This window comes from Chaetodon trifascialis, chromosome 12, assembly GCF_039877785.1.
Source record: "Chaetodon trifascialis isolate fChaTrf1 chromosome 12, fChaTrf1.hap1, whole genome shotgun sequence".
NCBI classification, from domain to species: Eukaryota; Metazoa; Chordata; class Actinopteri; order Chaetodontiformes; family Chaetodontidae; genus Chaetodon; species Chaetodon trifascialis.
Genome location: NC_092067.1, coordinates 908247 through 930727, shown reverse-complemented (window position 1 = coordinate 930727; position 22481 = coordinate 908247). Strand labels below are relative to the sequence as shown.

Below are 22481 nucleotides of genomic sequence, written 5' to 3'. Positions count from 1 at the left end.
ATGGTGATCACACCAGATACTGACTGGTGTGTGTGTGTGTGTGTGTGTGTGTGTGTGTGTGTGTGTGTGTGTGTGTGTGTGTGTGTGTGTGTGTGTGTGTGTGTGTTTGTGATTGTGTGTGTCCAGCAGGGTGGTTTCACATTGTGCCTGATGGCTATCCAGTTCAAGGAGAGGAAACTCCTCTCCAATCCTTCTGATGTCTGACAGCTGTCTTCCTCTTTTACCTTTCACAGTAATTTCTTTATCTCCCCTTTTTATGTTGGCACATTTCTGTTTTTACTGCTTTTTTTTTTTTTATTTTTTTTTTATTAAATTTAAACCTGTTTAGTCACTTTTGTAACTGGTATTCCTTTATCATCATTATTTTTGTTTCTTTGTTCTTGGTTACTTTTTAATTTCTGTTTTTCTAGTTTTTAAGCCTTGGATGCCACTTTTTCAGACCAAGCACAATTAATACATTTGGCGCACGCACACACACGCACACACACACACACACACACACACACACACACACACACACACACACACACGCATACACACACACACACACACACACGCACACACACTGCCAGTAACAGCAGTGTGTTTACAGTCAGCAGTTGAGTCAGCACTACTGTCTGCTCAGATGATGAAAGCAGGACTGACTTGCTCTTTGGTTCTTTACCACATTGTTTTGAATAGCACTTCCTGTGACCATGTGACACGTAGTGCAGTGCTGCCAATGCTGTTGACATTCATATACAGCTGTGGTTGAACATCCATGATTCCCTGTTTACTGACAGGAGCACTGATACAACTTGTAAAGTCAGATTTGTCTGAAGCTCACTGTCTGGTGAGCAGTGGGATCAGAGGGCACATTTTTTGATCTTTGATATCACATTTACATAGTGCTTACTGCACATTGTTAACATTGTTAACAACAAACAAGCTTGTTTTTCTCACATTGAAATACACTGTCAGTGTTTTAGGTACATGGCTGGTAGAACCGCGCAAGTTAAATAGAATGAGTAGCAAGATGGTAATGGTACATACTAGGGCTGCACGATATGGACAAAAATTCATATCACGATATTTCTGCCAGATATCACGATATCGATACGATACGATATGTATATTATTATTTGATATTTTAACTGTAGAAACAGTGAAAACTAAGCATTCTTCAATAATAATACCAAATGGATTTGGAAAAGTGCATTTTTATTGATCTGAACAGACCTCTGCTGTACAACAGCAACAGTGCACGTGCTATGCAAAACAGCACAAATGTATAAAGTTACATTTACTATCAGAATATTAGTGCAACAGTCCAAACTAAATATTTTACTCATCAGAACATTAGTGCAACAGCCCAATCTAAATACCTGTATTTTACTTATCAGAACAGTAGTGCAACGGTCCAACATGTAGAGAATCAGTATTGTATAGGACAGTGCAAGTAAACAATAATCTTCATTTTCACATTCACAATAGAGGTAGGTGTATGCAACAGTCCAACATGTTACTGTAGAGAATCAGTACCTCTTATTGTACTGTATTAGTGTGTGCAATTTGTGCATTAATATCTGTGCACAACTTCTTTTTTGCAAGGAACACCAGCTTATTAACCATGTCTGGTGTCAGACAGGACCTCTCACAACTGACAATATTGCCCCCTGCGCTGAAGACTCTCTCCGAGGGAGAGCTGGTGGCTGGCACACACAAATATTTCCTTGCCATGTCAATGAGCCGGGGATAGTTCTCCTGGTATTTCTTCCACCACAGAAGCGGGTCCTCGTCCATGTCCAGTGGCTTGGCCAGCAGATAACTGTTCAGCTCAGCTTCTATGGTAGCAGTGGGATCAACTGAAGCAGTTGCACTGGCAGTGGGACTTTTGAGGAAGCTTGCTAAGGTCTTCTTCTTTTTGGTGGGTGGGAGTGGAACTTCTGGCTCTTCCACTCTGATGCCCCCAGACCTCTAAAATGTAGACCAAAGAATAGACAAAAAGAAGAAAGCAATTTAATTATTTTTATGTTGAAATATCATAATACACAACAACATCATAATAATGATGATCATTACTGTATGAAGACCACAATGTTCAGCCCAGTTTACCATACAGTACATTTAACCATTTACTGAAATGTAAGATAATACCTTGCATTATTACATTTTAAAACATCATTTAACATTTCTACATTTTTAAAATTGTTTAATTCTATTGAGAACAGTTTTCTATTTCATACATTCCATTCTAATCATTATATTTACCTTGAGTTCCAGCGTCTTCATCTCTTTCACCAGTCTGGATTTGATGATGGGGGCGTTGTCTTCACTGATGTACTGGGTCTTGTATCTTGGGTCTAAGAAGGATGCCACATCCAGTAGCTCCTGTGTCACATCATCTTCATACTTGCTATTCAAGTATTCTAATATTTTCTTTTTCAAAGATTTAGTCATGTCAGTGTCATCCTCCTTTGGTGCCATGAGGGTCGTGTTGAAAAGGCGCAGTACTGGCTTCAGGTGTGAGACACTAACATATTCTCCCCCTGACAGAGCATCTGTGAACTCAAGGAGTGGTCCCAGTGCACTGCTGACTGACTCCAGTACATCTAGCTCCTGATAACCTAGGACTAAGTGTCGTGTTTTTGTGTCCTCTGAGAGGACCTCTGCCAGTGCTTTCTTCTGCTCTAGGATCCTGTCAATCATGGCTAGCCTGGACCCCCATCGAGTTTGGCACTCAGTGATGAGTCCATGGTTTGGAAGTTCAAAGCGCTTCTGGGCCTCCTCCAGTGCCACCCTCTTCTTCCAGCTGTGTGAAAAGTGGCAAACCAACTTTTTGCAGATGGCAGTTGTTCGGCTGATCTGCTTTTCACTTTTCACTGCATTTTCTAAAGAAGACACATAACAAAATATATAAATTAACCACACATTTACACAGATTGTTCCACCCCCCCCCCTTTCTCTCTCTCTCTCTCCCCCCACACACCCACACCCCTCTCTCTCTCTCTCCACACCCCCCTCTCTCCCTCTCTCTCTACACCCACACCCCCCTCTCTCTTCCTCCACACACATAATATGCAAGTGGTCTATTAAAACACTACTTCTGCAAGTTCACACAACGAACACATTGTAACAATACAATCTATCAACTTTGCCAGGGTATAATAAACTGTAATATCACACAAAAAAACATTTTCTATTTTAAAAATTGTTTTTACAAAAAAATAACAGCAAAACGTACCTATTGCCAGGTGTAGCCTGTGCCCAAAGCATTGTAGTCGTGTCCATTCATTGACTTGCAGTGCCTTGATCATGTTTGATGCATTGTCAGTGGTCACGCATACTTGTTGTTCCTCCTGCAAGCCCCAGTCTGCTAATGCAGTTTTCATCTCAAGTGCTATGTTGTCTCCAGTGTGTTCCACGGGGAAGAATGAAGTCTGCAAGCACCGGGTTTTCAACTCAAAGTTCTTTGTGATGAAATGGGCAGTTAAACTCATGTACGGTTCAGTCGTTCTGCTGGACCACAAGTCGGTCGTTGTGGCAAAATAATCAACGTCACGGAGCTCGCCATCAATACGCATCTTCGTCTCATTGTAAAGTTTGGGAATGGCCTTATCACTGAAATGGTTTCAAGACGGTATTATGTAGCGTTTGTCAAGCATACGAACCATTTTCTTGAACCCCTCTTTGGTGACTGAATACACGGGAAGCATATCCTTTGCAATATGGTATGTTATGGCGTCCGTAATCTCTTGGTGCCTGCGGGACGTCTTTTCGTATGGCGTTATGCCACTGAATGCATCATCAATCCGACCTTGCTTCTGCTTGTCATGGCAGGAGGATGTCGCGGGTGCGGCGGGTTTCGCCCTCTTTTTTAAGGCTTGGCTCTCCTCAAAAAGTACTTTGTGGTGTTTTTCCAGGTGATTAAACAGGTTGGTAGTGTTGCCCGTCGGCGCAGGAACAATTGTGCGGCACGACCTACACAGCACATCTCTCTGTTCTACATCCTCCTTTGTAAACCCGAAATATCTCCAAACAATGGACGTTGATTTCCTTTTCGCCACTAACTCTGCCCCGGTGTTACCTTCCGGGCCGCCGTTCTCTTCCTCATTCATTTCTCCTCTTTTCAATTTCTCCGCGTCGTGGTGGCTTGTGTAACACTCTTCCTGCTTTACTCAAGGGGATGATTGTGATTGGTTGGATTCCGCTGTCGATCTACGGAAAGCATGAAATGAGGCTTGTGGTTGGCTGGCCATAGTTGTACCTCTGGGCAAGCGTGTATGACTGAGCTGCACCCACGCCGTGTATGACTGATCTGCACCCGCACTAGGGCTGTGCCCAATAGACTGTGGCCGATCGCGATTATCGTCAATTTCGTTGCCTTTTGCGATACGGAGATCGCGCATTTTCAGATCGCGATGACAATACGATGACGATTAATTGTGCAGCCCTAGTACATACCTATGACAAATCACACAACAGGTAACCAAAAGTTATATGAGGAGATGGTCTGAGGAGACCAGTATGGCACGCAGGGACTACTTTGATACCACCAACTGGGAAGTGCTGTGAAGTTCACACGGGGAGGATATTGACAGTTTTACATCATGCATCACAGATAACATAAACTTTTGTATCGAAAACTCTGTGCCTACCAGGAAGGTTTCCCAAATAACAAACCCTGGGTGTCCCCAGAACTAAAGAACATAGTTTTTAAATCTGGGGCCAAAAATAAATTGAGGAGGGTGCAGAGGGAGCTGGAGTAGTACGAGAGGTCTGGAGAGGCCTGAGAACAATTTCTGGCTACAATGAAGACAGTGGGAGGGGCCCAGGATCTAGAGATCGGGAATGGGCAAATGTACTGAATCTGTTTTTCAGCACATTTGATTCTACCCCTGAACTTCCTGTGTGGTTCCAGTTCAAAAGACTGTGCACCCCAGAGAGCCCAACCACTTCATACTGGTTGCCTTAACCTCTCACCTGATGAAGAACATGGAGAGGATCGTACTCAACCTCCTCTGACACATAGTCATCTTTTTCGCACCTGGAGAACACTGGGAGCACTGTGAGGGCCATGGTTTTTGACTTATCTAGAGCTTTCAACACAATTCAGCTATCACTGATCAAAGGAAAGCTGGAAGGAGCTGGAATAGACTGCCACCTAGCACTCTTTTCACAATGCAGATGTTCTGCGCAAGAAGGTCCAAAATCGATCCCATCTGCTGAGAAGTGATTTTATGACACTGTGGTGGCATTTGCAGTCTTCTATGCTGTTGTCTGCAGAGGCTGTGGAAGCTCTGCGAGGGACAGAAAAAGACTAAGCAATTTGGTCATGAGGACTGGCTCTGTCCTGGACTGTCCTCTGGACACCATCAAGGTACTAACCCACACACATAAACGTCCATATGCCTTTACAGACATACACACATTTATACACACACCTTAAAGCTGCAGATAGTGGAGGTAGTAGCAGTTGCAGTGGATGTCAGGCAGGGCAATGGCAGGAGACATAGCTATAATCCATAATCCAGATTCAGCCACTATCCATGGAAACCTGCAAGACAACAATCAGTGTCTGCCTCCCAGATTTAAATCAGCTTAGTGCAGTTCCCTTAATTCAATTCAATTCAATTCAATTCAATTTTATTTGTATAGCGCCAAATCACAACAGAAGTTGTCTCAGGACACTTTCCATATAGAGCTGGTACAGACCAAGCTCTTTTATCTACAAAGAAACCAACAATTCCCCCATGAGCAAGCACTTGGCGACAGTGGCGAGGAAAAACTTCCTTTTAACAGGCAGAAACCTCGAGCAGAACCAGACTCTGGGTGGGCGGCCATCTGCCTCGACCGGTTGGGTGAGAGAGGAAGAGCAAGAGAGAGAGAGTGAGACAGACAGACAGACAGACAGACAGACAGACAGACAGACAGACAGACAGAAAGAAAAGCAGTCAGAGAGAGAGAGAGAGAGAGAGAGAGAGACAGACAGAGACAGAGAGACAGACATGCAGTCACAGTAACAGTGACAGTGGATGTAATAACAGCAGTAGCAGTTGCAGTGGATGTCAGGCAGGGCCAAGGCAGGAGACGCAGCTGAAATCCACAATCCAGATTCAGCCACTGTCCATGGGAACCTGCAAGACGACAAAGCACAGAGACTCCAGGGAAGGAGCTAAGTTAGTAACACGCCGTGGTAGGACATGAGAGCGTGCGGATGGAGAGGGACAGAAGGACGGAGGAGCTCGGTGTATCTTTGGATGTCCCCCAACAGTCTAATCCTATAGCAGCATAACTAGGGGCTGGTCCAGGACAAGCCTGAGCCAGCCCTAACTATAAGCTTTATCAAAAAGGAAAGTTTTAAGCCTACTCTTAAATGTAGAGACAGTGTCTGCCTCCCGGACAAAGACTGGAAGATGGTTCCACAGGAGAGGAGCTTGATAGCTAAATGCTCTGACTCCTGTTCTGCTTTTTGAGACTTTAGGAACCATAAGTAGACCTGCATTCTGGGAACGCAGTGTTCGAGTAGGGCAATAAGGTACTATGAGCTCTTTAAGATAAGAAGGTGCCTGGCCACTTATGGCTTTGTAAGTAAGGAGGAGAATTTTAAACTCTATTCTAAACTTTACAGGGAGCCAGTGCAAAGTGGCGAGTATTGGAGAAATATGATCTCGCTTCCTGGTTTTTGTCAGAACACGTGCTGCAGCGTTCTGGAGCAACTGGAGAATATTCAGCAGCGAATTTGGGCAGCCTGATAGTAAAGAATTGCAATAATCCAGCCTGGAAGTTACGAATGCATTGACTAGTTTTTCTGCATCATTTTGAGACAAAATATGCCTGATTTTTGCGATATTACGTAGGTGAAAAAAGGCAGTCCTTGAAATTTGTTTTACATGGGAGTGAAAGGACATGTCTTGGTCAAAGATAACTCCCAGATTCTTTACAGTGGTGCTGGAGGCCAGCGCAATGCCATCCATAACTGCTATGTCATCAGAAAGTGACCTTCTAAGATGTTTAGGGCCTACTACTATAACTTCAGTTTTGTCCGAGTTTAGCATCAGAAAATTGCAGGTCATCCAGGTCTTTATGTCATGAAGACATGCTTGTAGTCTAGTTAACTGACTGGTTTCTTCCGGTTTCATTGATAAATATAGCTGGGTATCATCTGCATAGCAATGAAAATTTATTGAGTGCTTCCTGATAATCTTACCTAAAGGAAGCATATATAAGGTGAATAGAATTGGTCCAAGCACAGAACCCTGCGGAACTCCATAGCTGACTTTAGTGAGCACAGAGGAGTCGTCATTAACGCGTACAAACTGAGAGCGATCTGACAAGTAGGATTTAAACCAGCTTAGCGCAGTTCCCTTAATGCCAATGAAATGTTCCAGTGTCTGCAATAGGATGCCATGGTCAATGGTGTCAAATGCAGCACTAAGATCCAGTAAGACTAGTACAGAGACAAATCCTTTATCAGATGCAATTAGAAGGTCATTTGTAACTTTAACCAGTGCTGTCTCTGTGCTATGATGCACTCTAAATCCTGACTGGAAATCCTCGAATAAACTATTATTGTTTAGAAAGTCGCACAGCTGATTGGCAACTGCTTTCTCAAGAGTTTTTGAGAGAAAGGGAAGGTTGGATATCGGTCTATAGTTGGCTAAAACCCCTGGATCAAGAGTAGGCTTTTTCAGTAGCGGTTTTATCACAGCTACTTTAAAGGACTGTGGTACGTAGCCTGTTGATAAAGAGAGATTGATCATGTCTAAAACTGAAGAGTCAATTAGAGGTAATACTTCTTTAAACAGCTTAGTCGGGATAGGATCTAAAATACAGGTAGATGATTTTGATGATGAAATTATTGAAATTAATTCCAATGAAGTGTTCCAGTTTCTGCAATAGGATACCATTACAGCTACTTTAAAGGACTGTGGTATGTAGCCTGTTTATAACAGATTGATCATGTCTAATAATTAAGAGCCAATTAAGGGTAAAACTTCTTTAAGCAGCTTAGTCAGGATGGGGTTTAAAATACAGATTGATGATTTTGATGCTAAAGGAATATGTGGTTCAACAGAATTATGGCTCTCTGTCAGCGTGGCTACAGTGCTGAAGAGAAACCTGCCATTGTTCTCATTTTCCTCTACTAGTGAAGAGCAATAGCTGCTAGCACTGCAGAGGCCTTTTCTGTATGTTTTAAGACTGCCTTGCCGGGCAAAACGAAATTCTTCCAAATTGTTGGAATGCCTTTCCTTTCTACTTTCCCTGAAGTTTGCTTTAATTTGCAGGTTTGGGTGGTATACCATAGAGCTAACCTCCTCTGTTTTTAACCATTCACTCCAATGGCACCCGCTGAAGACGAAGAAAGAAGAATAGAAGAATTAATAGAATCCTGTGTGTAGACATGTAAACAGGCACACACTGTACATAACCACCTACTTGATGTGTATCCACAGGAACTGAGGGGGTCAAGTTGAGATCTGGAAGACAAAGAAATTGGCAAATTAGAAAGGCAAATTAAAATCCCTGCTTGACACCAAAAGACCTTCAAGAAGATTTTGCAAAATCTGGAGTGATGGTGCATTCTTTTACTGTTCAGAGACACCTGTGCAAACATGACCTTGCCATGGCCCTCACAGTCCCTTGACTAAACATCAAGATGGATAGACCTCAAAAGAGCAATGCATGCCCAACACACAGCCCAAGATCACAGAGCTAGATGCTTTTTGTAGGAAGAATGGGGGAAAACCCCCAAACAAGAATTGAAAGAATCTTAGCTGGCATCCAAAAAGCATTTACAAGCTATGTTACTTGCTTTGTAAGGAGGCGTTTCAAAGTATTGACCGTGCACAGTCCCCAAACTTTTGCTTTGAGACCTTTGCTGTTATTTTGAAACTGTAAATGATGGAAACAAAGAGGTCATTTTGTTTAACCCATTAAGGAAATGGGTCATCATTAACTATATGCTGATTGGGAAATTGGTTCATATTTTACTTGCTGAAGGATTCACAGAAACAGAAATTTTGACCACGAATACTCAAGATTTGCAATACCATTGTATATTTATATAGACACCCATGTTTTTGTACCATCAGCTTCTTTGTCCTTGTGTACCTCTATGTCCATTTCTGTCTCTATTGCTATTGGAACTGTGTGTAATATCTAAGTCAAACGTTTACACATACTTGGACAATAAAGAATATTGTGATTCTGATCCTGATTCTGAAATTAATTTTAACAAATTGCATGTTAGTTTGAATTAAGTTTGAACTTGATTTTTTTGAAAAACGGTCAGCTCTAGTTTACTATATAATAAATACGGGCTGATTTTGGACACAGCAAAAGTCTTGTTAACACAACTTCTTGGTTTGTTTGATGGTTTCAATAATAAAATATTCAAATTTTTTTAACAGTATCTTTCACTTCTTTCTTTGCTGTAGAAAAACATGTTTACTCAAGCAGATTTCTATCTGTTTGTAATGTTGATTGAATTATTTGATACTTTTTTCTCTGCAGACCTGTCAAAGAACAGACTGGCTGACATCCCCTCAGAGGTCTGCCACCTGGTTGCCTTAGAGATACTAAACCTGTATCACAACTGTGTCAGGACCATTCCAGACAGCATCATCAGCCTGCAGTCACTCACCTCCTTAAATCTCAGGTACATTCATTAACACTCAAATACACTTTGTGTCACTGATGTTTTACAGTGTGAGAGTCTAAATTGAGGTGGTTTCCTTCACTCTCTGTCTCTACCAGGGGAAACCTGTGGATTTTTAGAGGGTGTTGCCCTCTGGGTATGATGAAGCAGTGTTGTTGCTTGAAATCCTAGTCTGTCCAGTATGTCTGAAACAGTACTCTCTAAGCCGATGCAGATTTTGCATGCAGGATTTCCTGTAAGGTTTGCTTACTCTTACAGGTTATCTGTTGACCTTTACTGTAACAGTATTGGGGGCCTTAAAACCGTAAACCTTGGATTTGAATTTGGGTTGTTTTAGTGGAAATTCACGGTCCTAGTTGGGGGTGTTGCGATTCAATAGTAAATTAGCATACTGGCTTTCTTTGGCTATTCACTCGCTTCTGTTCTTTTTTCGGCCAATCAGCTGCATGTTAAAAGGGAACCACATGGCTACTTATGCAGCTTCTGGTTATGCCAATGCCGGTAATGTGGTGTCTACATGTTTGTCTCTGTCGGTGTGAGTGATTTTATGTTTCGTCGCGCTTGTCTGTCTCAATGCGCACATACAGCTGTGGGACTCCTTTTAACATCGGCAACACAGCAATCTGCAAATTAAGCAAGGTGCACGCCGGTGGCCCTTTTTGACACCGACCCCCACTACTGCAACGCACCCGCAGAGGAAGCGCCACAGGCATTGCAAGAGGAAGAGTAGCGGGGAAAGTGCGGGGGTATCCGGGCTACAAACCAAACTTGTTTGTGGTCATTACTGGGGACTTTAATCACAACACTTTGGACAAAACTCCACCAATTTATTTACTGAGACACCACCACACCAACTGTATGCCAGTGCAAAGGATGCATACAGTGCCACAGCCCTTCCCCACCTAGGCAGAGCTGGTCATTGCCTGGAGTTATTAACACTTTAGTATGTTCCTCTTGTCCAGAGGCAGGCTGCGTCCATGAGGACAGTGAGGAGGTGGACTCTGGAGGCCAATGACTCACCACAGGACTGCTTTGAGAAAACAAACTGGAATGTGTTGTGTGAGCCACATGGGGAGGACATCAACAGCCTGACAGAGTGTATCACAGAGTACATCAAATTCTGTGAACAGATCATACTGCCAACCCGGACTATATGCTGCTTTTCCAACAACAAGCTCTGGATCACCAGTGAACTGAAAAGCCAGCTGTCCATGATCCTGGGACACTTCTTCTAAGCTTAAGCCTGCTTAGAGTCCCGGTGCTGTGGAAGACATCATGCATGGTTCCTGTTCCAAAGAAGATGTCTCCATCAGGCCCCAACGACTATTTACCCGTTGGCCACATCACTCATGATGAAAGTGCTGGAGAGGCTGGTCCTGGCCCACCTCCAACCGCAGGTAAAATCATCACTGGACCCTCTACAGTTCGCCCACCAACCCCATCTGGGGGTGGACAACGCCATCATACACCTGCTGCAGCATTTAATACCATTCAACTGTTGCTCCTGGGTGAGAAGCTGTGAGTGATGGGAGTTGGCATGCCCACAATCTTGGAGTACTGGAGTACTGACTACCTGACAGACAGACCACAGTTTGTCCGACTGGGCAATGTTTTGTCTGAGACCATGGAAAGTAGTACAGGAGCACCACAGGGGGCTGTTTTGTCTCCTTTTCTTTTCACCTTGTACACCTCAGTACACCTTCCAGTCCAACTCCTCACTGTGCCACCTACAGAAGTTCTCAGATGACTCAACGGTGGTGGGGTGTATAATGGATGGACGAGAGGAGAAATATAAAGCAGTGGGGGATGATTTTGTGGAATGGTCTGGTAGAAATCACCTGCTGCTTAACGTGGCCAAAACCAAGGAGATGGTTATTGATTTCAGAAGGAACAGGACATCCAGACAACCACTGTGTATTCTGGGGGAGAGTGTCACTGGTGGAGGATTACAAATACCTCAGATTGCACCTGGACAACAGACTGAACTGGAAAACTAACATCAACGTTGTTTACAAAAAGGGGATGCACAGACTCAGATCATTCAACGTGTGCAGCAAGATGTTGGAGATCTTCTACCAGTGTGTTGTTGCTTCTATAAGCAAGCCCACACCAGCTTGCCGCCTCTCACCGCGGGCAACTCCAGAGTAGAAGAGAGTCCAGCCTTTCTCAAGGAGTTGGGTTCCAGAGCTCGGACTGTGCGTGGAGGTGAGCCCGACTATCTCTAGCCGGTACCGCTCAACCTCCCGCACTAGCTCAGGCTCTTTCCCCCACAGTGAGGTGACATTCCATGTCCCCATGGCCAGAGTCGTTGTCCAGGGTTTGGGTCGTCGGGGCCCCCACCCACGACTGCCACCCATATCACAAAGCACCGGCCCCTTCTGATCCTTCCTGCGGGTGTTGGGCCTACAGGAAGGCGGGCCTACGTCGCTCCTTTGGGCTGTGCCTGGCCGGTGCCCGTGGGCAAAGACCGAGCCACCAGGCGCTCACCTGCGAGCCTCAACCCCAGGCCTGGCTCCAGGGTGGGGCCCCGGTGACGCCAATCCGGGCGACGTACGCTTCCTTAATTTTTTTTTTAATCGCTCTTAGTCTGACCTGTCACCTAGAAACTGTTTGCCTTGGGAGACCCTACCAGGGGCATTAAGCCCTGGACAACATATCCTCTAGGATCATTCGGGTGCTCAAACTCCTGTAGTATTAAATGCTAACGTTACTTACTGCAACTTATGCACCTGTCTCTTCCTCTTCTGGTCATCTCCACAGCTGCAGTTCGGTTGGGGCTGCTCCTCCAGAGCGAGCAGTCTTGCTTTTATCTCAGCCATTTCTCCTCGCCAATTGCATGATCAGTTGCGTTACCTGCCGAGACAATCCACTGAAGGGGCTCAGCAGTTTCTTCTCTAAATTGTTTGGACTTTCTGAATATGGTAGCTCCGCAGCCAGGCCCTCCACGCATCGCAGAGGAATGCCTTCTGGGGTGAACTGAAGATGACGTCCGGCCATTGTATGAACAGAGTTAAAGTTTAGCAGGACCCTAACCTAATGTTTCTGATCCAAACTCCACTGATAAAATAACATTTTCTATGCTCATAATAATGCGTCTTAGAGAGTTCCTGGTCACAATGTTCACAGAAGCACCAAGGTCGTTTTTTGCCGACGTCATTGCGTCAGAGGAGGCATCCAATTATATGCGAGGTCGCACTCTTGGAATTTCACGTGAGACAATTTTTGTTGTGTAGAAAGAAAAACATGCTGTGATTTTGCTAGATATTTTGATTTTCTATTTTTGTACCTGCATATTTTATAAAACATGTAAACTTCTTGAAACTGTTTGACGTCATCGAAAATTAAAAAAAGAAAAGATACTTTGGTGTGTTCCCTTTTTATTCGTACTTAAAGAATCAGCAGTGGACTTACCCTGCTAGAATTTGGGAAGCTAATCTCGCAACCATTTTTCATCTGGTGTTGTCGTGGCAAAATGCAAAAAAATTGTGACGTGTGCAAGAACTAGATAATTTTCACAATTTGATTTAGCAATTTAAGTGGAAAATGAAAGGCTTTTGAGAGTCAGGACACTTATCCTGTATGTAACCTATAAAATTATTTAAACACACTTTTAAATCCTCATGAAAAAAAAAAAAAATCTTTGTCTGTACACACACACACACACACACACACACACACACACACACACACACACACAATCCCAATTTGCATTTGTATAGCTTGCAGCATTCACATTTTCATTTTAACACCTCACAGTCACAGGGGCTGAGAGAGAACTTCCACGGCAATATACAGTGACGATGACTGACAGAAATGGTACTTTTCATGCAGTGTTGCCTATTATGTGAACTACTGCAATATTTCACATACTGTTTATTGTTTACATTTACTTATTATCTGCAACTTGCACATATTTGTTTTTCTGGTACATAGTTTATATCTCTGGCTTACTCTCCTTCTCTTAGGAACTGCTGTAAATACTTGTTTATATACTTATTACTTATATTTATAAATGTGCTACAGTAACCATGACTCCTAATTTTGCACTGCTAGTCCCAAATCCCTGCTAACAAGTGAAAAGAGGCAGCTTCTAAGTTGTTTTCAAATTTTGTTTGAAAATATTTGTTAAACAGTCACATGGCTATAAGTTTGCACTTGTTCCATTCATATGCATGAGTGGTGTTTGTTTGTGTTGCAGTCGTAACCAGCTGGCCTCTCTGCCAGCCTGTCTGTGTGGTTTACCTCTGAGAGTCCTCAACGCCAGCAACAACAAGCTGGTCAGCCTGCCAGAGACAATCGGACAGCTGCATAGCCTCATGGAGCTGGTAAATCTTTCACTATGTCACTGCGTTACTGCATGTCCAGCCTCTTTTTCATTTTTTTTTTTTTTTTTTTTTTACAATTTTCTTTTTATGTGTTGAAAGGCTGATACCCACAGATCAAAGACACAGAGCCACAAGACTTTATTTTTCTGCTCCAGAGGGCCCCCACTTTGTGGCAGTTTTACTTAACTGTGCATGCTGACATTGGAACCTTATTTGTTAGAAGCTTACTTCAGTTTCCTTCATTATATTGTTTTATGTTTTCTTGTTGTATTTACTTTGTTTATTTTATGAGGTCTAGGATGGTACAAGTACAGTGTTTCAAAAGTAAACATGCATTACCAACAATATAATGTATTGTTATTGGATGTAAATGGGCTAAATAATCCGATCAAAAGAAGCAAAGTGATGGGTAAAATAAAAAAGAAGAGGACTAATGTAGCATTTCGGCAGGAAACTCATCTCTCTAACGCTGAACACAAAAAACTAGTAGGAAAAGGGGAGAAGCCATATCGATCTCAATAAAAATAACAGCATTAAAAATAACAGCTCTTATCCAGTACATTGCTTTTGATGACTAGCCAATGTCACTTGCAGATAATATGGGATTTTGTTGTCTTCTCAGTGTACTGGAGCCACATGACATTGTATGCATGAGATTCCCAGCGGTCACCACATCACTGAAACCACATTACCAAAAAGTCTCTCATCAAGCGAGGAATGCTCTGGGAATGTTGTGGTCTGAATATAAGCTTCCAAACAATCTGTGCACACAGACACTGTTCTGGTTCCATTTGAGTTCATGCAAAAAGTGAGCTCCTCTGTTGCTTTGACATCTGTTGTGATTTCTGCTATGACCAACCCAACAGTTAGTTACAATGGTAAGTTTGTGTTTGTGCGCATTTGTGTAGAGTTTTAGAATTGTAATGATATTAAGTACGACACTTTTTATCAGTACTCAATATTGGCAAGTACTCAAGTGTAAGTACTTCTACTTTGACTTGGTCTGAAAAAAATGACATCCGTGCATCCCTATCTTAAACACATCACAGCATCCCTTGTTGTGCCCCACAGACTTTAAAATAGCTTTAACAACACATAGGATGAAATGAGTCAACAAGTGCATGTTGTTTCTTGGAGTAATACAATATATTTTGAATCTTTTTTTTTTTTTTTTAAAGACCCAATTTTTGATACTGTTAAACATTCCCCAAATATACCTGTGTTATATGGTATTACCAGCTTATTAGAAATCATGCTGGAGACTTTGAGGGAGCCACCAGTCAATGCTATACTGTTTCCTGCCACAGGATGGCTACAGTGCACATAATAACAATAACAACAACAACAACAACAACAACAATAATAATAATAGTAGTAGTAGTAGTAGTAGTAGTACATTGTTCTTAAAAAACGCTTTTCAGGGTACTCAAAGACACTGCACAAAAAATGAATAAAAATAATGGCTTCAGGTGTGATTTTCCAGCTTATGTCTACTACTGTAACATGTTTTTATGTCAATTAATAATATAAGATATTAATAGACTTATAGCACCTTTCATACAAGAAATGACGCACAAAATGCTTTACAATCAAGAAATTACATGCAGGGTTTCACATAAAAGTGTACTCAAAATGAATATTTAGGATGTTAGAAATGTAACATTGCACTTGAAGTGCAGTGTAGCCAGCTTGGGTCTACTTTTATGTGAGACACTCAATCACTTTCTCAATTACACTGTAATTTCTTAGTTGTTAAGTATTTTGAGCTACATTTCTTGTATCGAAGATGTTATACAAATAAAGTCTATTATTATTATTATTATTATTATTGTTTGTTGTTGTTGTTGTTGTTGTTGTTGTTGTTGTTGTTGTCAATGCAGTGGTAACTTAAGGTAAATAAAGAATAGTGCAAGGACATGACATTAATTCTCAGTCTATGAACCAAATGCATTGAAATTAACAATAAATTGTCTATAGCTAGCATTTATTTGATCAGACTCTCTTAAATTTGAATGGAATTTTCAATTGAATAATATTTGAAATAAAGTTCTGGTGTTGGGCTGTCGTATACTGAAATGTATCCAGAAGCCTTAACATCTGTGAACATGAGATGTGTTGTTGTTTTGCCCTCTGCAGGACATCAGCTGCAATGAGATCACGGCTCTTCCTAGCCACATTGGCAGACTCAAAGCTTTGCGAGAATTAAATGTACGACGAAACCTTCTCTGTGTCCTGCCAGAAGGTGAGTTTATGAAAAAAGTGCATCTTTTCCAGGGGTTAATTTATCCCAAGTCACCGTTGTTCTTTTTATGTCAGAAACAACTTGTCTGCCTTGGTGATTGTGGACAGTACAGATAGTTCCTTTTATCCCCTAAAGCAGTGGCTCTCAACCTGGGGTCTGCGCCCCCTACTGGGGGTGCCAGAGATCACAGGGGGTGTACCCACTTTTATCTGCGCTGAGGTTGTGAGGTTACCAAGATATTTATGCACATTAAATATATAAAATCACAATAACACACCCATTTGGATACGAACAAAAACCTACAACTGCTGTTTATTTTTGCAAAAAAAGTTTGTGATTAATCACTTTATTCTTGTGTATGCAGCTAGGAGTTGGGGTTGGGGGGGCCTGGCTTGTCTTGGACACAGGCAGGGGGCCTTCAAGGAAAAAAAGGTTGGGAACCACTGCCCTAAAGTCCAGTCCAGTTGCGAATGATTAAATGCCCTGAAGCTTACAATGACCTGGATGAATGAGAATATTCACAGGCACTGCCCTGAAGTTTGGTGAGGTTTAGTTGGAAAACTTTTTGTCGACTTTTGGAGTGTAATTTATTTACACTCCACAGAGGTTTTACATTTACATTTACAAACCGCGAACAGTGGAAGCTTTCACGGATCACATAAATGCAGTGGACACCAACATCAAGTTCACTCGGGAGGATGTCAAAGGAGACAGCCTGGCCCTTTTGGATTGTGCAGTGCACACTGAAGAGGACAGGAGTCTCAACATCGAAGTATACAGAAAATCCACGCACACCGATCAATATTTGCTCTTTGATTCTCACAACCTTCTGGAGCGCAAGCTTTGGTTTATCAGAACACTTCAACATCAAGCTCAGAACAGGCCCACAAGGACAGAAGACAAGGGTAAGGAGCAGAAACACATCAGGGAAGCACTCAAACTGGACCTTCATCAAGACTGCAAAAAGACACAGAACAGAGGGAAATGAAAGGGACCATAAACAGAACAGCATCATCCCTTACATTGCTGGAGTATCTGAAAAATTCTGAAAGATTTTCAACAAATACCAAATCCCTGTTCACTTCAAGCCCAGCAACACCTTGAGGCAGAAACTTGTCCACCCTGAGGACAAAACAATCAGACACAAGCAGAGCAATGTAGTTTATGCAGTGCAATGCAGCAAGGAATGCACAGACTTGTACACACATCACAGGGGAGCCAACACCTCAGGTCAAGACTCAGCAGTCCACCTACATCTTAAGGACAAGGAAAATTCCTTTGAGGACAATAATGTACATATTTTGGGGACCAATGGTTTGAAAGAGGAGTGAAAGAAGCCACCCATGTCAGACTGGAAAGACCATCACTGAACAGAGGAGGTTGTCTAAGACACCCCTTTGGAAGCACTTAGAAGTACCATGACATGGATGAATGAGAATCTTCCATTTCTATACCGCCTATCCCTTTCGGGGTTGCAGGGGGGCTGGAGCCTATCCCAGCTTCAACGGGCGATACCGATCGCCGGTCGCCAACCGATCGCAGGGCAACATGCAAAGACAGACAACCATTCACACTCACAACTAGGGGGAATTTAGAGTCACCAATCAACCCAATGAGCATGTTTTTGGTCTGTGGGAGGAAGCCAGAGTACCTGGGGAGAACATGCAAGCTTCACACAGACCCGGATCGAACCAGCAACCTTCTTGCTGCGAGGCACGCGCACTACCTGCTTGCGCCACCGTGCTGCCCCATTAGTAAACTTATATGGTACTTTCAAGTATGTAAATGTGTGTAATAAACACAATTTACACATGCACAGATGCTACAACTAGCCAACATTAATGCATCTATGAACAGCGGACAACAACTCAGCCATCATCAGAAACATATTAAAACTTACAAAATAGTTACATAAACATGTGAATATAACTGTAAATACCTCATAACTTAGAGATGAAGCCAATTTGATGGACTTTAATGGCTGTATCAGTACGACACTGAGATGCTTCCTCTCTGAGCACATGAGACAAGGAACTTCCTAGTTAAACTTCGTGGTGTTTTGCACTTAGGATTTCACCTCACTTCCTCTTCAACACAGCTAACTGCAATGACCACTAGATGGTGCTGGAGTACACACAAAGAGTCATCATCTTCTGCTCTACATTGAGGTTTCTGTGACACAGTAGTTGAATGTGTCTGTGGTTATACACTCTGTCCTGAGATGAATAACCTGCTCAGAAGACCTAAGCTATTCCGATTGTATGGTTCATTTAGTAGAATTTAGAATTCTAAACAATCACATGGAAGCCAGTCTCCAGGAGATACATCCGCAAATTCTTTGCTGGTGCTGGGTAACAATTATCTTTAGTGATCCTCATCACTGTGATTTTCATCTCGTGCCATCATCATGTTGAATTTTTAATTTGCCCAATACTTCGGTTTATGACCAAATAAACATTTTCAAGATGGCGCCGCAGTTTGTTACAACAGCTCCAGCCATTTTCCTTTGTATTAGTGTGCTTTTGTATGGATGTACAACTGGTGAGACTAGGGATTTGCTTTTTTTCTACTTTGTGAATTTCACTCATCAACTTCAGGAGATCCACAGAACTTCGGGTCCATTGTTTACACTCGGGAACAGCTGATTGTGCTGAGCAACACGAATGTAACCCCAGTGGAAAGACTGGAGATCCCCAAGGAAATAAAGAGAAGGAGAAATGGATGCAGAGCTGGGGCCAAGTGCTGGGTCAAGGAAAGACGGTTCTAATCATCCATACTTCAGATCAGGGGACAAAGATGAGCGGGGAGGGTGCAGAGGGAGCTGAAGGAGGAGCTAAGGAGGATGAAGGCGAGGTAGGCTACATACCCAGATGGCATCAGCTCCAGACTGCTCAGGAACTGTGTAGATCAGCTCTGCGGGGTCCTCTTGCACATCATCAACATGAGCCTCAGTCTGGAGAGAGTTCCAGCCATTTGGAAAACTTCCTGTGTAGTTCCAGTCCCAAAGACAGCGCATCCCAGGGAGCCCAACCACTTCAGCTTGGCAGCCTTAACCTCCCACCTGATGAAGACCTTGGAGAGGATTATACTGAAATACCTCCATCACCTGGTGAGCTGCAAGCTGGACACCCTACATTTTGCATATCGTCCAGGCATCTGCGTGGAGGATGCTGTCATCTACCTGCTCCATCGATCTCTTTCTCATCTGGAACATACTGGAAGCACGGTGAGGGTCATGTTTTTCGACTTCTCCAGTGCTTTCAACATGATTCAACCATCACTATGTAGACTGGCATAGACTGCCACGCGTGGACCATCGACTACCTCACCAACAGACCACAGTATGTGAGGATTTCCGATGTGTTAGTTTGCAGCACGGGGCTCCACAGGGGACAGCGTTCTCCCCTTTCCTCTTCACCCTCTACACATTGGACTTCAGACACAACACACACAGCTGCCCCATCAAGAAGCTGTCCGATGATACAGCCATCATTGGACGCGCATCACAGGGGAACAAACTGGAATTCAGGGAGGTTGTAACCAACTTAGTCGACTGGTGTGGACTGACCCATGCTGCATAAATGCCAGCAAGGGGAAGGAGGTACCATTGCGAAGGAAGGTACCACAGACTATTAACTGGTTAGGAGAAATGGCTCTGTCCTAGACTGCCCTCTGGACACCATTGAAGAGGTGGGTGAGAGGATGTACAAATGTACGTATACGTAGTTGTTTTTCTATTTTCTACTTTTATTAACAGATTTGTGGTAACAAAAAGGAAAACAATCATATCCCCAGCCCCATTCTCAACCCCCCCCCCCACACACACACACCAAAAAAAACAAAACAAAAAAACTACCAACACGGTCACCAATATACACACACACACACACACACACACACACACACACACACACACACACACACACACACACGCACACACACGCTGTATGCTTTTTCATTTTGTAGTCTTTATGCCACTGTGCCAAAGTCTTCGTAAATACCTGCAAAACGAATGACCTTCCCAGCGGCCTCAGTTATGCTTTGTGTTATCTGCTAGTTAGCAAGTATTTGAATGCTAACACACTAAACTAAGCTCACAGCACCACTGTGCCAAGTACAACTCCACATGGCCACTTGTGTGGTTCTAGAAATGTAGTTGTGTTTTTCAGATACTTTAAATCTTCAATCAGTATTTTAGTGTGGGCGCAAAAATACATTTTGCCTGTGTCTTTCTGACAGAGCACTTTGAATTTAATTTAAGCATTTGTCCTCAGTGACCTCACTGTTCCAACATAGTACAATCTAGGATATGTGTATAGTTACTAAAGGAATGCTTCCTGGTGTCAGCACTCCCCCCATCATAGCTGCTCAGCTGACATTATTACCACTTACAGGGCCTTTTAATTATGAGAGACTGTCAGGAAGAGTCTGTAAATGATTACTTTGTCAGAACTGATGGGCTCTTCTGTGATGCATCGTTTCCTTATTGATATTTTTCCCATTTATCAGCCTTTACCATTTTACCACTACCGGTTCAAAACTGAGTGGTATTTCTTTTAAAAAAGCAGCAGATTGTCCATTTCATAGCCTAGAAACATTTTTGTTGATCCATTTTCTGTCGGTAAAACTCATTAACTAATTAATCAACTTATCTTGTTAGCACTATTTTTGGGTATCAGATTCACCTCTTGTAATCAGCTTGGATTCCTACAATTACAGTGTGTTCTCACCACTATATATGTGATTAGCATCCATGTCCTGGTAACATTCACTGTTTTTTGGCCTCCAATCTGCCAGGAAGACCAAATGATAAAAAGAGTAAAGGTCCATGTCAGCCACCTCACAAAGAGAATCAGCAATAATCTGTCCTTTTGTATCAGATTTGCTGCTCCATTATTATCATCTTGTCATCCACTTGAATATCTTCCCATTAAGTAGGTGATAGAGACACGCAGTGAATTTTATTTGAATGATATCCAATCATTTAAAACCTGTACAACATTTTAAAGGAACCATTTAAAAAAGAATATAGACCTACTGTGAAAACACATACTCTCTATGTCTCAGTGTTGGTGTTGTCTCTCCAGCCAGCCTAGCTGGGTCACTGTGGCTCACTCCAGAGAGGTTTATTTTTAACCTTTGTGCAGAGAAGAGCAGAGAGAGCTCAGATAGTTTATGAGGGTCAGCTCTGTCTTTCTCTGCTGCATTCTGGGTTTTAATAGGTAAAGTGCTCTCTGTTGTGTGAGTCAGCAGCTCTGTAGCAAATCATCCATACACTGAATCAGGCATTGTCTGACCATTTAGTTTGAAATTGAATGTCATCGTCTCACCCAAACAGATTGCTCCATAATACAATGATGTTTTTCTAAACTGAATATCTCAGAGCTTTGGACAGTTTGCAAATAGATATCCATAAATATGCTTGGAAATCGGAGATAAAGAGACATTACTCATAACTTATCTTGTGGCCTCACAATCATTACATTTGTTTTATCAGTGTCAATGGAGAAGCTGCCATGCAAACTGATCCCTCAGGAAGATGTGTAATTACTCTGCTAAAAGCCGATAAAAAACAAGCAAAGAGACCTGGGGGTTGAAGTGGTTAATCAATTTGGGATTTGTGAAAGTGCATCAATATTGTAGTTGCAGTCAAAATTATTCAACCCTATTGCAAAAAATATACAATTTCTCAGCTGTTTGCAATAAACAATTTACACAAGACCTACCTGCTGCGCCACCATGCAGCCCTTTAAGTAGTTCAATGAAATTAATATTACAAGGGTTTTGATGCAAATTACTTTTAATGACTACTGCAGTCTCAAAATTATTCTACCCCTGCATGACAAGCATCTTCAGTACTTAGAACAGCACCCTTTTGTTGTGATGTGTGATGCATAGCCAGACACCAGCTTCTGACAGCATTCCTGAGGAATCTTAGCCCATTCTTCACGGGCAATGGCCTCCAGTTCAGTAACATTCTTGGGTGTGCGTTTTGCAACCGCAGTGTTTCCTCTAGGATTTTTTTCAGCAGCGGGGGTAGGCTAAATGTAAAAATAAAAAATAAAACAATAAAATTAAATAAATAAATTTAAAAATAATAATAATAATAATTTCTTCCACTTCCACTCGGTAAAGTTGACAGCCTGCCTCATTGAATGGCCGCTTCCTCGTTCCTCTTTTTGGTGGCAGAACATTCCTATAGGAGTAAAGTGGCATTATTGATCATTGCTCTTACAATGGAAATACAGTGAATTTATTTATTATTTTATTTATT

The 22481-nt window shown here is 42.4% G+C and overlaps 1 protein-coding gene across 12 annotated transcripts in view; it reads left to right on the top strand.

The window, feature by feature from the left end:
• The window catches only part of lrch1 (leucine-rich repeats and calponin homology (CH) domain containing 1), a 222005-nt gene that overhangs the window by 17844 nt on the left and 181680 nt on the right, over positions 1-22481 (top strand). For all 12 annotated transcript variants that reach the window (XM_070975848.1, XM_070975847.1, XM_070975845.1 and 9 more), the window contains exons 2-4: positions 9496-9640; positions 13839-13965; positions 16102-16207. In XM_070975848.1, the coding sequence (XP_070831949.1) occupies positions 9496-9640; positions 13839-13965; positions 16102-16207 (378 nt within the window). The remainder of the gene's footprint in view (positions 1-9495; positions 9641-13838; positions 13966-16101; positions 16208-22481) is intronic.